Consider the following 13,601-nt stretch of genomic DNA (forward strand, 5'->3'; position numbering starts at 1 on the left):
ATTTTTTAAAAATCTGTTTTAAAAGATTTCTTAATGGTATGGATTATATTCCCCAGAACAAGCAGGGGATAGGAATTATACAAAGGCAAAAATACAGACACGGCTATATACAGTCATAGCAAAGATTGGAAAAAAAAAAAATCTGTTAGTAGATTCTTTCCCAATAAAGTGATTGGCAGTGGTTTTTATTTTATTCTTTATGATATTCTGGATTCTATTATGCATAAGGAAAAAAGAGGGAAAAACTTTTTAAACTACATATATAATATGTATACAACAATATTTATACACATATAAAACTATCTCAGTAAAAGCAGTTAGGAAAAAAACCCAAACAAACCAAACAATACATGTGTGCAGTGGCAGTGGTCAAATCTTTGCAAAACAAACCAAGGTTTGAACTACTAACTATACTACTTTGCACAAAACTCAAATTCTTTCTGCCTTAGTTTTCTCATCTATATAATAGTTGTGCCAGGCATGGTAGGAAGTGCCTGTAATCCCAGCACTCGGGAGGCTGAGGCAGGAGGATTGCCACAAATTTCAGGACACTTAAGCTACATAATGAGCTCAAGGCCAGCCTGCCTGTACCACAAAGTGAAACCTGGTCTCAGAAAAAAACAAACAAAAAAAAAAGGTAAAATAAAATAGCTGTAGTACTTCCTAGCATTGATTCTATAGGTATAAATAAATTAACAGATTAAAAGCACTTAACATGGCACCTCAAAATTATATATGTACTTTAAAAGAAATTGAAAATAAATAAATAAATAAATAAATAAATAAAAGAAATTGAGGGCTACGGCAAAGCGCAGTGGTACACACCTGTAATCCCAGTTACTCAGGAGGCTGAGGCAGGATTACAAGTTCATGGCCAGCTGGGGCAACTGAGCAAGACTCTGCCTCAAAATAAAAATTTTCAGAAAGGGTTGGGGATATAGTTTAGTAATATAGCACTTGCCTCGCATATACAATGCCCTGGGTTCAAGCTCTAGCACCCGAAAAGAAAAAAGAAAAGAAAAGATAAGAAGAGAAGTTGATCCTTGAGCTTTCTGCTTATAAACAGCAAGGTAACAGATAAATATTCTCTAGTAGATAAATATTCTCTAAGTTATAAAACTTACCTCTTGCTTCATCCTTTAACCTCTGTACAGAAACCAACAAAGATTCCTTTTCATCAAGTTCACTTTCTAAAAATGCATTTCGTTCAATGGCCTGATTTAGCCTTTGTTCAAAGTCTTCCAGTGAAACTATTGTTGCTCTAAAAAGGAATCCATGAATTAAATAAATAACGTGCAAAAAAAATAGCTATACAAGGGAAACAGTTTATCTAATGCCACTCCTGACCTAGCCATCCTGGCCCAGCTCAGAAGGGATGATCTCAACCCATTCAACAAATATTAACATGCACCAATATATTCCAAGCCCTCCCACTCTGTGCTATCTGCTGCAGAAAAAAAACTCCCTAACCTCAGACTGGAACTCCGAATGTCATCTCCAATTTTATCAATTCCTGGCAACTGCCAAAATGTCTCTCAAATTCACTTCCTCTTCGGGCCCAACCTTCTCCAATCTTCTGCCTTAATTCTTCATCCATCAAGCTGGATTACTCCTTCAGTGATCTTCAAGTCTCCTCCCTGCCTCAACCCCTCAGTATTATCTTCTCAAATCAAAATCTGGTATTACTCCTTTGTATAAAGAAAAAAAAAAAAAAAAAATTTCAAGGAGCTCCCCCACCGCCTGAAGAATAAAACAGCACACTAGGTTCTTCCTAACCTGGCCCCACCCATTTTCCACAGCCTCATCTCATTCAGCCACACTGTCTCTGGACAAGTCAAAGTGAACTCATTTATTAATTCCTCAACCACCTTCCCGCCTCTGGCCTTGTATCTGTCTCTTCACCCAGTTAACTGTCTCTTAACTCTTCCGCAGGCTCAGCTCCAGTATCTGCAAAGACTCCCCCAGTTCCTGAAGGTGTTCTAGCTGCTCTCCCCAAAGCCCTGGAGCAGCCTAAGCCTTTTTACTACCACCTTTGTCATAGTGAAAGTTCTTATCTGTCAGCCTCTAGGATAGTGACTTGCTTAGTTCAACCCCTTTATGGTGTCAAGCTCAAGAGTCACTTGGTAAGTATTAAGGAAAGAAATACTAGGCAATTATTGTAAGGTAACAGGAATCATTTTAAATAGCTATGAAACAACTAATTACAGAGGCATAAAAACTTGGCAATAGTAATAGCAAGTCACTATAGGTTGCCTAGGAAAACTGTAATAAATGCAGTACTTAGGAAAAATTCATCAGGTGATATTAAAACAGAGTGAAAAGGAATGTATATCTGCTAGAAGGTAACTGCAGAATTCAGGTAAAAAGGCTTCAGGACCTATACACACAGTGTGGTGATACTGAGAACACAGAAGACAGAGGGATGCACGGAACATGTTTTAAAGATGAACCAGAAGGGTCAACAAATGATCACAAAAAAGAAAGATTAAAAGAAAAGCTTGGAAGAATGTTACCAGGGAAGCTAAGGACTTCTGGCCCTTTCAATCCAATGAGTCGCAAGTGACAGGAAATACCAAAACACAATGTTCTGGGACCGAGATCTAGATGAGAGGTTGAGTTTAATGATAAAGATTTTAATCACTGATTGTCAACTTGGATTTTCTCACAAAACACACATCATTTACCTTTTTGCTCGCTCCAGGTCATCATTGGCCTGCTCCAGCTCTCTCACGTACTTATGCAACTGCTCCTTAATGGCCCTGGTCTGACTTAAATCATCTTCTAATACAGAAACCTGCTTGTAGCTCTGTGCATACTGATGTTCTAGTTTCTCCTGAAGGCATGGAGAAGAAAGGATGTGTCATTAATACAGTCTTCTTTAATAAAGAATATAATCCAAATTAAAGGAAAAAAATTCAAGGAATTCACTCACAATTTGAGTTGATGGGTTCTCTCTCCTTTTTCCAAGACTTTAAAAAGAACTCAATGATACATGTATTCTAAGGACCTTAACTCACATAAAAGTTACTCAACAATTTTCCCCTCAGAAATAACTCTTATAATAATTTCTCTAAAAAAAATAAAATAATGAAACCCTTGCCAGACATGGTAGAACATGCCTTAACCCAAGCACTCTGGGAGGTTGAGGTAAGATCACAATTTCAAGCTCAGCCTGGGCCAATGAGAAGCTTATTAAGACCTTCTCAAAAAATAATAGTTAGAACATATCTTCTAGGTATGTTCCCAAAAGTTGTACTACAGTGATGCATACCCATGCTTATAGCAACACAACTCATAACAGCTAATTCTTGGACGCAGCTAAATCTACGTGCCCATCAACAGATGAATGGATAAAGAAAATGTGGTGTATATATATACATGGTGGAATACTATACAGTCACAAAGAAAGACAAATTTGAGTTATTTGTAGGAAAATGGATGTGAGACCCTAATGTTAAATGAAATCAGACACAGAAGCATAAATATTGCATGGTTTGTCTTATGAGAAACCCAAAGTATAAATATTTAAAGAGCAAAATAAGAGATAATATGAAATAAAAATATCCTCTGCAAATAGGAAGGGAAACTACAAATGAATGGAGGGAAAGAGGGTAAACAGAAAAGAAAAGCATTAAAATGTGTCATGGTATGTATGTGTACCAACCCCTACAATGAATATAATCAATATATGTTATAATTAAATAAATAAATAGGGCTGGGCTATAAGTTAGTGTGGGCCCTAGGTCCAATCCCCAGTTCCACAAAAAAAAAAAGAGAGAGAAGGAAGGAAAAGAAAAACCCTTGTCTCAAAATTTCCAAATACGGCAGAGAAATCTCTGGGTTCCCAAGCTAAACGCAACCTACAATAAACACAGGGACTAACATTGTCGCTCAGAGTTCAAATTCCCTACCTTTTCCAATCTCACCCACTCCCTAACAAAAGCATTCCCATGCAAGCTAAACAGAGTGGTGAAGAAAGGCCAGAGGTTAATCCTTTCATTCCTGAAAATAAACTCCAAAACTGAAGGGGCTATGAACAATGAAATTAATGCACACTTCATATAAATATAATTTTACAGTATTACACAATGAGGCAAACAATCTATCAAAACAAATCATCGGGTAGCTTTTGAAAATGACAAGAACTGCTGGGCACACTGGCACACATCTATAATCCCAGCACACTGGAGGCTGAAGCAAAAGGATCACTGCAAGTTTGAGGCCAGCCTGGCTACATAGTGAGTTCTAGACCAGCCTGCACTATGTAGGGAGAACTGGTCTCAAAAAGAAAGAAAATTCCAAGAACTAGAATAAAATATAACTAGGAACATTACAGCTAGACAACTGACAGTCAAAGATTTCACAGTGAACTCCTAACCTCTGAACCACCTTTCCCTTGGTTCAATGAGAGAAAACATTTTATTCAAAAATTCACTTTAAGCTTTTTAAAAAAATTTTTGTTGCTTGCTATTTTTACACACCATGCCAAAAATATTATTTCTCATTTTAATAAAATCCAGTACATCCGACACCAGCTCCACTGTTATAGTTACCTTTAACGCTTCCACTTCGTACTTCAGCCTTTGGTTATCAGCTTGCAGGTCTCTGTTTCTTTGCTCTGCCTGTTCTAATTGTGCCTCCAACTCTGCTTCTAATTCTCTGCTTCCTTCCTGGAATTCAACTAGCTCATCCCGAGCTTCCTGGAAGCTAATCAGAAAACGAAGTAGGACACATGAGTAATCATTTATTCTCACCAGTAATTCAAAATTAGTACACACTCCCTTAGATCTTTTTTAGTTATATACTGACACATTATCACTACACCACAAATTAGTTTAACAGTCAGATAAATTGTTTTCAAACAATTAGCGTCCTCTGTAATTTCTCTATTCAATTTTTTATATTTTGAGGAGAGAGCCATAGGTTTAACCTCCATATGAAGGCATCTGTGACACAAAAAAGAAGAGTCACTGCCATAGATACATATCATCTACATCTATTTGCACAATAGAGTAACTGGCTTCAATAATAACAATGACAGATCAATACGGTTTGATAAGGCTCAGTTAATTCTGTTAACCAAAGGAGGAAAATGTGGAAGTATTTTGGAAAACATTCCATCCTTAAAAAAGAAATTTAAGGCAAGTTTGACACTAAAAACTTATTATCTCTAAGTCTCCTAAGTAAAAAAATTGAAATTTTTATAAAATGCTCCACAGCTCTTGTGTGCATCCTCCTCCATCAAAGGTTGGCCAACTCTAGATAGTAATAATGCTTGCCCAAAGAGAACTGAAGTCCATTATAGCGTTCTCCAAATGGGCAAATGAGGCAGAAATAGTACACACATAACAAACGAAAGATAGTCCAGTCTAGTAATAAACATTCAAAGAAGCAAACTATCCAAAAAAAAAACAACCAGGGCTGGGGATTTAGCTCAGCGGCACAGTGCCTGCCTGGCAAGTGCAAGGTTGTGAGTTCGATTCCTGGTACTGGGGAAAAAAACCTCATAAAGGCACTAAGTTTTCCTATTACTTTTTTTTTTTTTTTAAGACAGCATCTCACTATGTAGTCCAGGCTGGCCTTGAGCTCACTATGTAGCTCAGGCTGGCCTGGAACTTGGATAATTCTCCTGCCTCACCCTCCCAAGTGCTAGGATTGCAGGCATGCACCACCATGCCTGGCATTTTCCTATTACTTTTGAACAATAAAAATTGATAGTATATTTATGCTATTTAAATACAAGCAATGTTGTAACTATTTCTAAAATCACAATTTGAAGTCTGAAACTCTAAAGTTAGTTTTGTCTTTAAAAAAAAAAACAAACCTAAGATGGGCATGGTGGCACAAGTGTGTAATCTCAGCACTGTGGGAGACTGAAACAGGAAAACCACAAATTCAATCCCAGCATGGGTAACTTAGCAATTTAGTGAGGCTCAAATATAAAAAATAATAAAAAGCACTGGAGATGTAGCTTTGAGCAAAGGCCCTGGGTTCAACCCCCAGTATGGGATGGGGGAGCACAAACTAGACACTGTATTCCAAATGCTTCCCCCTAATTTTAATATACTTTTCAACATTACCTTTGCTTATACTTCAAGGAAAGCTCTTTCCAATAAGCAGTTTCTTCCTTTAAACTTGAAAAATCTGGTATATCTTCACCATCCATGATCAAGAAAGCCTATAAAATATTAAAGACAAACTATTACAAATTAAATAGAGAACATAGAAATCTAAGTAAATGCTTAAAGTCTGAGACAACACTACATCTGCAGCATTCTGGAGGGAGTTAAGCTTTTTTTTTTTTTTTGGTTTTTTCCCAGTACCGGGAATCAAGCTCACGACCTTGAGCTTGCCAGGCAGGCGCTGTGCTGCTGAGCTAAATCCCCAGCCCCTCTAGAGGGAATTAAACACGAAAGATTCTAGGAGGCTTTAACTCTCTCATAACTCAGGCACATGTATCACTTCACTGCCCCACTCAGGAACAGCAAATACTGAGGGTGAGGTCATGACAGGAGATGAAAAAACACAGTCTTCTGGTACAAAGCCAATGAGGTTGCTGCCTTGGATTTGGGTGACGTAGCCCCACAGAATCATCCAGCACAGAGTTCCAAGTTGTTCTTCTGGGAATCAGGTGACAGAAACAGGCAGAATGTCAGAGATGCTTACTGCATGCTCTTCCCTATTGTATCATTGCATCAAAACCCCTGCTTAAAAATTCCAGGTGACGCTACCAGATTAGACATGCCCAATAATTTACGATCACATTTCTAAAAGCTTTCTGTTTGTTAATTATCTTTTAAGTCCAAAACTTCTTCCCAAAGTCCATTCCATCTCCAACTTCAGTGATTTTTTTTTTTTTTTGAAAGAGGGTGCTACATGCATAGACACCAGGGCTTCACCTATGCAAAGCAAGCAGTCTACCACTAAGCTACATATCCAGTCCTTTTTATTTTTTTTAAAGACAGGGTCTCACTAATTTGTTAAGGCTGGCCTTGAATTTGCTCAACCTCCTGAGTAGCAGGAATTTCAGACACATTATCACCACTCAAAGATCTTTTGCCTTCAGACCTTTTGCATTCAGAGAGGGAGGGGAAAAATCCACTTCTAACCTTGCATTTGGACTAAAACTCCCAAGGAACTGTCAGGTTATGGAACACCAAAAACATGAGGCCCACCCTACATTTATGCCTACTGTTTCCTATAGTCCCTTCCTAAGCATCCCACTATATCCCAGCACTTCTTAATAGCCCATGCTATTCCAGATCTGAATGTTTTCTCTACCTGAAATGGCTTTCCAGTCCTTACATTTGGAAAGCTCTTATTTTTTTCTTTAAGGCCCAGCTGTCACCTTTTCCAGAAAGCCTTTCTTGTCCTCGCTTAAACTGCATTAAAGTCTCTTGTGCTCAGCCAAGGCTATCCTCACCCATGCTTTCTTTTTTTTTTTTTGGTTTTTCTCTGGTACCGGGAACCGAACTCACGACCTTGCACCTGCCAGGCAGGCGCTTTGCCGCTGAGCTAAATCCCCAGCCCCCCCATGCTTTCAATGATATCTTTGCCACAGCAATGCATCTGCTTACATCTTTGAGTCCTCTGTTAGTCTGTGTAGCATTACTGTATTTATTTCCACAACGCCTGCACAACAGGAAATGCTCAATAATATGTACTGAATTGAACCATAGTTGATTCAACATAATCCACAGTGGGCAGCAAGAACAAGACCAAGTTTAAAAGTAAATTAATAAAATAACCTGGAGATGTAGAGAACTTAGGAGTTCATCTAACACAGTTCATTCATAAAGACATAGCAAGAACTATCACAGGTAAGAACAAATATAGAACTCCAGTTTCTAGGTGGGTATACCAAAGAGGTATGCACAAAGTTTTTAATGGAACAAAACAAAAATGTAACTTTATATATTTAATTTAATTCCTCTGAGGCCTACTGCAAACTTCTCTTTTCTTTCCTTTTTTTGGTACAGGAAATTGAACTCAGGACTTTGCACCTGCCAGGCAGGCACTGTGCCACTGAGCTATATCCCCGGCCCACCGCCAACTTTTCTTAATCAAGTCTTTCTTGGTTGACAGCAGTTAGTCAACTTTCCAATTATCTTAAATTACCAATCAGCCAGAAAGTTCTTTAAACAAGATGGATCCCTGCCACATGTTATATTCCTTCATGGCACCAAGCATAAAACCTTGCTCAGAGAAAGCACCTAATGCTTGCAAACATTTACCCAACACCTATCGTGTGTCAGATATTGTTCTGCACTGGATAAGTATTAGCCAAATATACCCTCCTCTAATCTGATTATCCCTACACAAGCACACATTTGTCTGTATTATTCTGTTCTTGGGAATACTTTTAATAGCATGACAGCACTTTAAAATGTTAACCCCACAGGCTGGGAGTCTTGTTGAGGGTGGGTTGCAGGGTTCCAATTCTGCTGTTAAATTACTTAAGCAAATAGCTTAAACTCTTAGAGCCTCATTTTTTTCTCATCTAAAAAAGGTTCAGACTATATCAGATGACTTATTGCTTCTTCAAGTATACATATACTAATTAATTTTATAATCCTGTTCCTTCATCAAAGTTCCTAATTTTCACTTCACTTTTTCAGATACGGAGGTAATCTTACTTGCAACTAGTTTATTTTGTAGTAAGGTTTGTGTGAGGACAAGACTCATCCAGCAACAAGAGATATTCGTATTTCAAAGGATCCAAAGTACATACTTAAAGTCATCATCATGTGGTATCAATAACTCCTGAGAGTTATAGCCTAAGTCTCCTTGAGGTAAAGGACATATTTTAACAATCCAGATAAGGATAGAATTACAAGACATGAGGCAGCAGAGATGAGGCAATGATCCCTGTGCCCTTTGAATGCTCTACAGAGGGTCTGTCCCTCAAAATGCCCTAAAACTGTGATTACATTTAAATCTATAAATCCAACTCTAAAGAAAACAATCACAAGATCATGGGCACCAGTCCCTAAACTTGGATATGCTACCATTTCAACACTGGCAACTACATGTCAACGTGCAACCCAAATATCATTTGTGATACCCAATCCAATGATCCTGTTTTTTGAAAAATGTTGTGAGAGCCAGAGGTAACAAGAAGCAAAGCTCTACTTCTACTAACTCTGCTTTTAACAATAGCTTCAGAGGACAGAAAGGCAAAGTCTCCCTAGTTAGTTCCTTGAGGACAGGTCCTGTGTCTTACTCATAAATCCTTCCATACTCCACACATCACCAGAAACCTATAATGTAGAAGTTCAATAAATATCATTTGAATCGACTTATAATCATTCCTTCACTATTCTACTTCCAAAGCAGAGAAAACATTTTCCTTGAACAACTGAATCTCTGTCTTAAGGAAGAAATAAGCAAAAAGACATATGGGTAGTTTATTTCTACCTCACAGTGCACCACCATGTACTAAAATCAAGATTATAAAATCTATTATTTCCAGTTGTACAAATTATCAGTCTGACGCATGGCAAACTACATTCACGGTCAGTTGTGTAGACACCACAAAGAACAGAGCTATGGGATTTGGCTGAGAAGAACCTTGGCGAAACTACTGTATACTAGTTGCCTCAATCATCCAGCCATCAGACCTAAACATACATGGACAACCAAGAACCACCAGACAAATGGGACACCAAGTAGTATAAAGAAGAAAACCATAGGACCTGCTGAACTGAGAGGAAACAGATAATTCAGGAAATGAGAGAAATTTTTTCTCCTACAAAAACTATGGTTATCTTCCCACACACTTCCTGAGAGTTACAAAAGAAGGGAGAAAACCATGACCTGCCTGCACAGGATACAGCCTACAGGGACCCCAACCCAGGACTGCAATGAAAAGAAGTCCCAGGATAAATCCTTGCCTATCAGGTTTAGAGAGCAGTTCAAGCAAGGGATGTTCTCCCAAAAAAATGAGGAATCCCATAAAATAGCAGATTAAGAAGCTGAATAAACCTGAGTTTATGGTAAACACGTAATACTCATCTGTCAATTAGGAAAAGGGCAAATAAAAACCTCAGGAGACTAAAAAAGCAATTTAAGAAAGTCCTGATCCTTATATAAAACATTTTAATGAATGATTTCAAATCTAAAATTTTAAATTGACTAATTTTTGCATTATTTTAAGCAACTGGAATAAGTCCCATAACTATATAGCTATCAATGAGCTTCCTATTTTTTAATGTGCATTTGTCATAAGTTTCATATGCTGCTCTGTTGTAAGGTCTCAGAATTTGGTAAACAAGTTTGTATTCTTTTTTATGCCACTTCTGATTTGGGTAGAGTGTGCTGATAATACCTCTCAGTTTTGGTGTTCACAACGTTAACACTTCTCTTTTTAGCCTATGATCATTTAACACTCATCTCAGTCTCATAAATCTTTGGTCATGCTTTTGGTCACCCTTAGGTTACACATAAGCTTTGTGAAGCTGAATAACTAGTGTTACTTCAGTACTCTATATTTTACTTAGTGGTAGGGTAATTTTTCTTTTGAGCTTTTGCTCAAAAGAAAATACCTTTTTGCTACCATGCAGCACTTGATACTGCCAATCGTGTAGTCCATGGGCTAGTGTGCTTATGGAAGTTCCTAATGACTGTCAGATGCCTTCCTCAGCATCTAACATTTGAATTACTTAGTGTACTGTATTTAAATGTGAATCCACTCCTACAAATAGGGTCAGGATTGTTTTCATCTATAAATGTGACTTGCATGGCCACTTTGAAACTTTTCTGGGTGGTGGTGTTTTTTGGTCTTTGCTACCTGCATCACAGTATCAGAACCTCATGGCAGCTGCTGTTTTGAAGGACACTTGACTAAGTACTGATCTCTAGGGAACAACACTGTTTATACCTCTGAGTGTGCTATGAAGAATCCATTTGTTCCCTGGCTGTAAGAGAGAGACATATTCTTTTGTTTTGTCTGGTTTTCTGGTTTTTTGAGACAAGGCCTTGTTATGTAGCTCAAACTGGCCTTGAACTGGAAGCAATCCTCCTACCTACCTTCTACCTACCTCCTCCTACCTACCTGAGCCTCTCCAGTTCTAGGATTACAGGCATGAGCCACCACACCTGGCTTTTCACACACATTCTGAACTAAATGCTGACAATTTTTCTAATCAAAAGGCTACTTTCGGGGCTGGGGATTTAGCTCAGTGGCAAAAGCGCCTGCCTGGCAAGCGCAAGGTCGTGAGTTCAGTTCCCGGTACCGGAGAAAAACAAAAACAAAAACAAAAAAAGGCTACTTGCATGTAAGGCCTTTTAAAGAGTATTATAACCTATGTCAGAAATTTTTTACTAAAATGACCATCATCTTTTCCAGAATAAATCAAATTTAAAAATTTAACCAAGAGTAAGTCATAGAAACAGCATAGCATACTGACTGAAACCCCAGACCCTGAATTCAAACTGCCTGGATTTGAAATCAGGCTCCTTTACTCACTAGTTGGGTGACCTTGGGCAAGTTATTCACCTACTCAGTACCCCATGTCCTCCGCTATAAAATGGAGATAATCACTAACATGAACTGTTATGAATAGTGACTTAATATTTGTAACGTACTTTTAACAGATCCTGACACATAGTAAACAGCATAAGTGTTCATTAAATTATTAAGAATTGGTAGTTCCCTAGTAGATATTTGCAGTTTGAACACAAAGTAAACAGGCTTCACAATTTAAAACATACAAATGACTCCTTCGCATCAATCATTTCAGGGAGCTATATTCATATTTCAGTGATACCACCACTACTGAAAACACTTCCAAAACTTCCCTTTTGGAATTGCCTTTACGAGTAAGATTAAGAACTAAGCAAAAAGTTCCTACTCTGTTCACACACATTCATTGTTTCCTAAATTATCCAGCTTTATCACTCTAATTTTACCAGACTTACCCTTTTTAAAAATCCAATTTTTTACAAATAACAAAAATGTATTCTTCCCCTGACAGTACAGGATGTGGTGGAGCTCCGGAGAAGTCTGCAGCAGGATTCCTGCTGCCTGTGCTGACAGTTGGGGAGAGGACACTAACTGGTTGTGGGGTCCCAAAGCAATGGGAAGCTGGAGAGAAAAAGCTACAAAGACTGGCTTTCACCTCAGATAGCTCACTTGAGATGTTAGTAAGAATTGCCTCCTCAGTATTCTATAGCCATGATGAGGAGGAGGCCAAGGAGAGAAAACAAAGAGACTGAGAAAAAGCAGCTGCTTTTGCTGCACCACTAAGAGAAACAGATCCCAGGTCTGATTCCCGGGGCTCCAAGAACAACTCGACAACTGCATTCATCTGCTACCACTGTTAAAAGCCAGGCCACCTCAAGAGGAACTCCCCTAAGAGGCCCCATGGGCCATGCCCTGGATGCAAAGGAGACCACTGGAGATCGGTCTGCCCTCTGAGGTGGAGGCCCCAGAGCTCAGACCCATCCTACCAGTTAGTCCAACAGGAATGAGAGGGCTTGGGGCATGGTCTGCCTTCTCCCTCTGGCCAGACCGTCATCTCCATCGAGGAGTCCTGGGTAATCATGACTATGGAGGAACAAGAAAACAGCCTGCTGCTAGTCACAGGTGCAAGTCTCTCGGTCCTTCTTTTCAATCCTGGCCTTCCTTCCAGCCATCATACCTCAGTGAAAGGAGTCACTGGTGAGGAGGTAATATGCTATTTTTGACAACCCTTAGGCTGTAACTACTTACTAGATCCTTCTTGCATATCTCTGTCTTCCTGAGAAACCACTTTAAAGATACCACCACATATTACAGCAGCCATTGATATTTTCCTACTAATCTATCCATAACTGTGTTAAGTTTGTAATGTTCCTATCCTATTTCATAATGTATGTTTATTATTATGTGTTTCCTACAACAACCATTGAGAATAGTTAATGATTTTTCAATAGGTCACTCATGTATAGCTCTATTTATTTTCTTTAGAAGCCACATTGAAGATACCAAAGTATAGCACAACTCTTGATAATCTCCTACCTCTTTTGTCTCTAACTCACTATTATTTGTCTATTTGTTTTCCTGAGAAACTATTTTGTAGATAATAATATGTAAAACGATAACCATTGATAATTTCCTACCATTTTGTCTGTAATTTGCTAAGTCCCCCCTATTATTATGTTATCCTTCTTTTATTCTTTAAAATAAAAATTTAAAAAAAAAAAAATGTACTACCACAGCAGATATACATAAGACTGCTTCAGGATCTAAAAAGAGTGTTCAGTTTGACTCAAATTACACTGAGAGGATATGTCCACTGCCATTTGAAACTATGTAACTAGAGATACTAAGGCTACAGAAAATTAGCCAATATCAAAAAATGCTAAAAATAGGGGGGGAAAAGATATATGGAGGCCAAAAACTAAATAAATATAAACAAATGTTCAAATGGTACATGTACAATTTTGTGAAGTTGGAATGAAGGCAGATAATTATTCTCTTCTCCTCCAGTCTTCCCTTAATACTATGTCTCATATAGACAGAGTATGAGTCTTAAAATTATAACTTTCACATCAGATATTATCACACACTACATGATCTTCATATACCCACCAACTTGGGTTGAAAACAGCTTGTCCAA

General features: G+C 38.2%; 1 protein-coding gene across 5 annotated transcripts in view; it reads right to left on the reverse strand.

Moving 5' to 3' along the window:
- Ndel1 (nudE neurodevelopment protein 1-like 1) overlaps positions 1–13,601 on the reverse strand; it is a 53,758-nt gene that overhangs the window by 18,785 nt on the left and 21,372 nt on the right. For all 5 annotated transcript variants that reach the window (XM_005399407.2, XM_005399406.2, XM_005399403.2 and 2 more), the window contains exons 2-5: positions 6,081–6,178; positions 4,554–4,707; positions 2,685–2,833; positions 1,125–1,261 (exon numbers count right to left, since the gene is read on the reverse strand). In XM_005399407.2, coding sequence (XP_005399464.1) covers positions 1,125–1,261; positions 2,685–2,833; positions 4,554–4,707; positions 6,081–6,166 — 526 coding nt within the window. In that variant the 5' untranslated portion in view covers positions 6,167–6,178. The remainder of the gene's footprint in view (positions 1–1,124; positions 1,262–2,684; positions 2,834–4,553; positions 4,708–6,080; positions 6,179–13,601) is intronic.

Source organism: Chinchilla lanigera, unplaced genomic scaffold (assembly GCF_000276665.1).
Source record: "Chinchilla lanigera isolate Chin_1 unplaced genomic scaffold, ChiLan1.0 scaffold00066, whole genome shotgun sequence".
In the NCBI taxonomy this organism is placed as follows: Eukaryota; Metazoa; Chordata; class Mammalia; order Rodentia; family Chinchillidae; genus Chinchilla; species Chinchilla lanigera.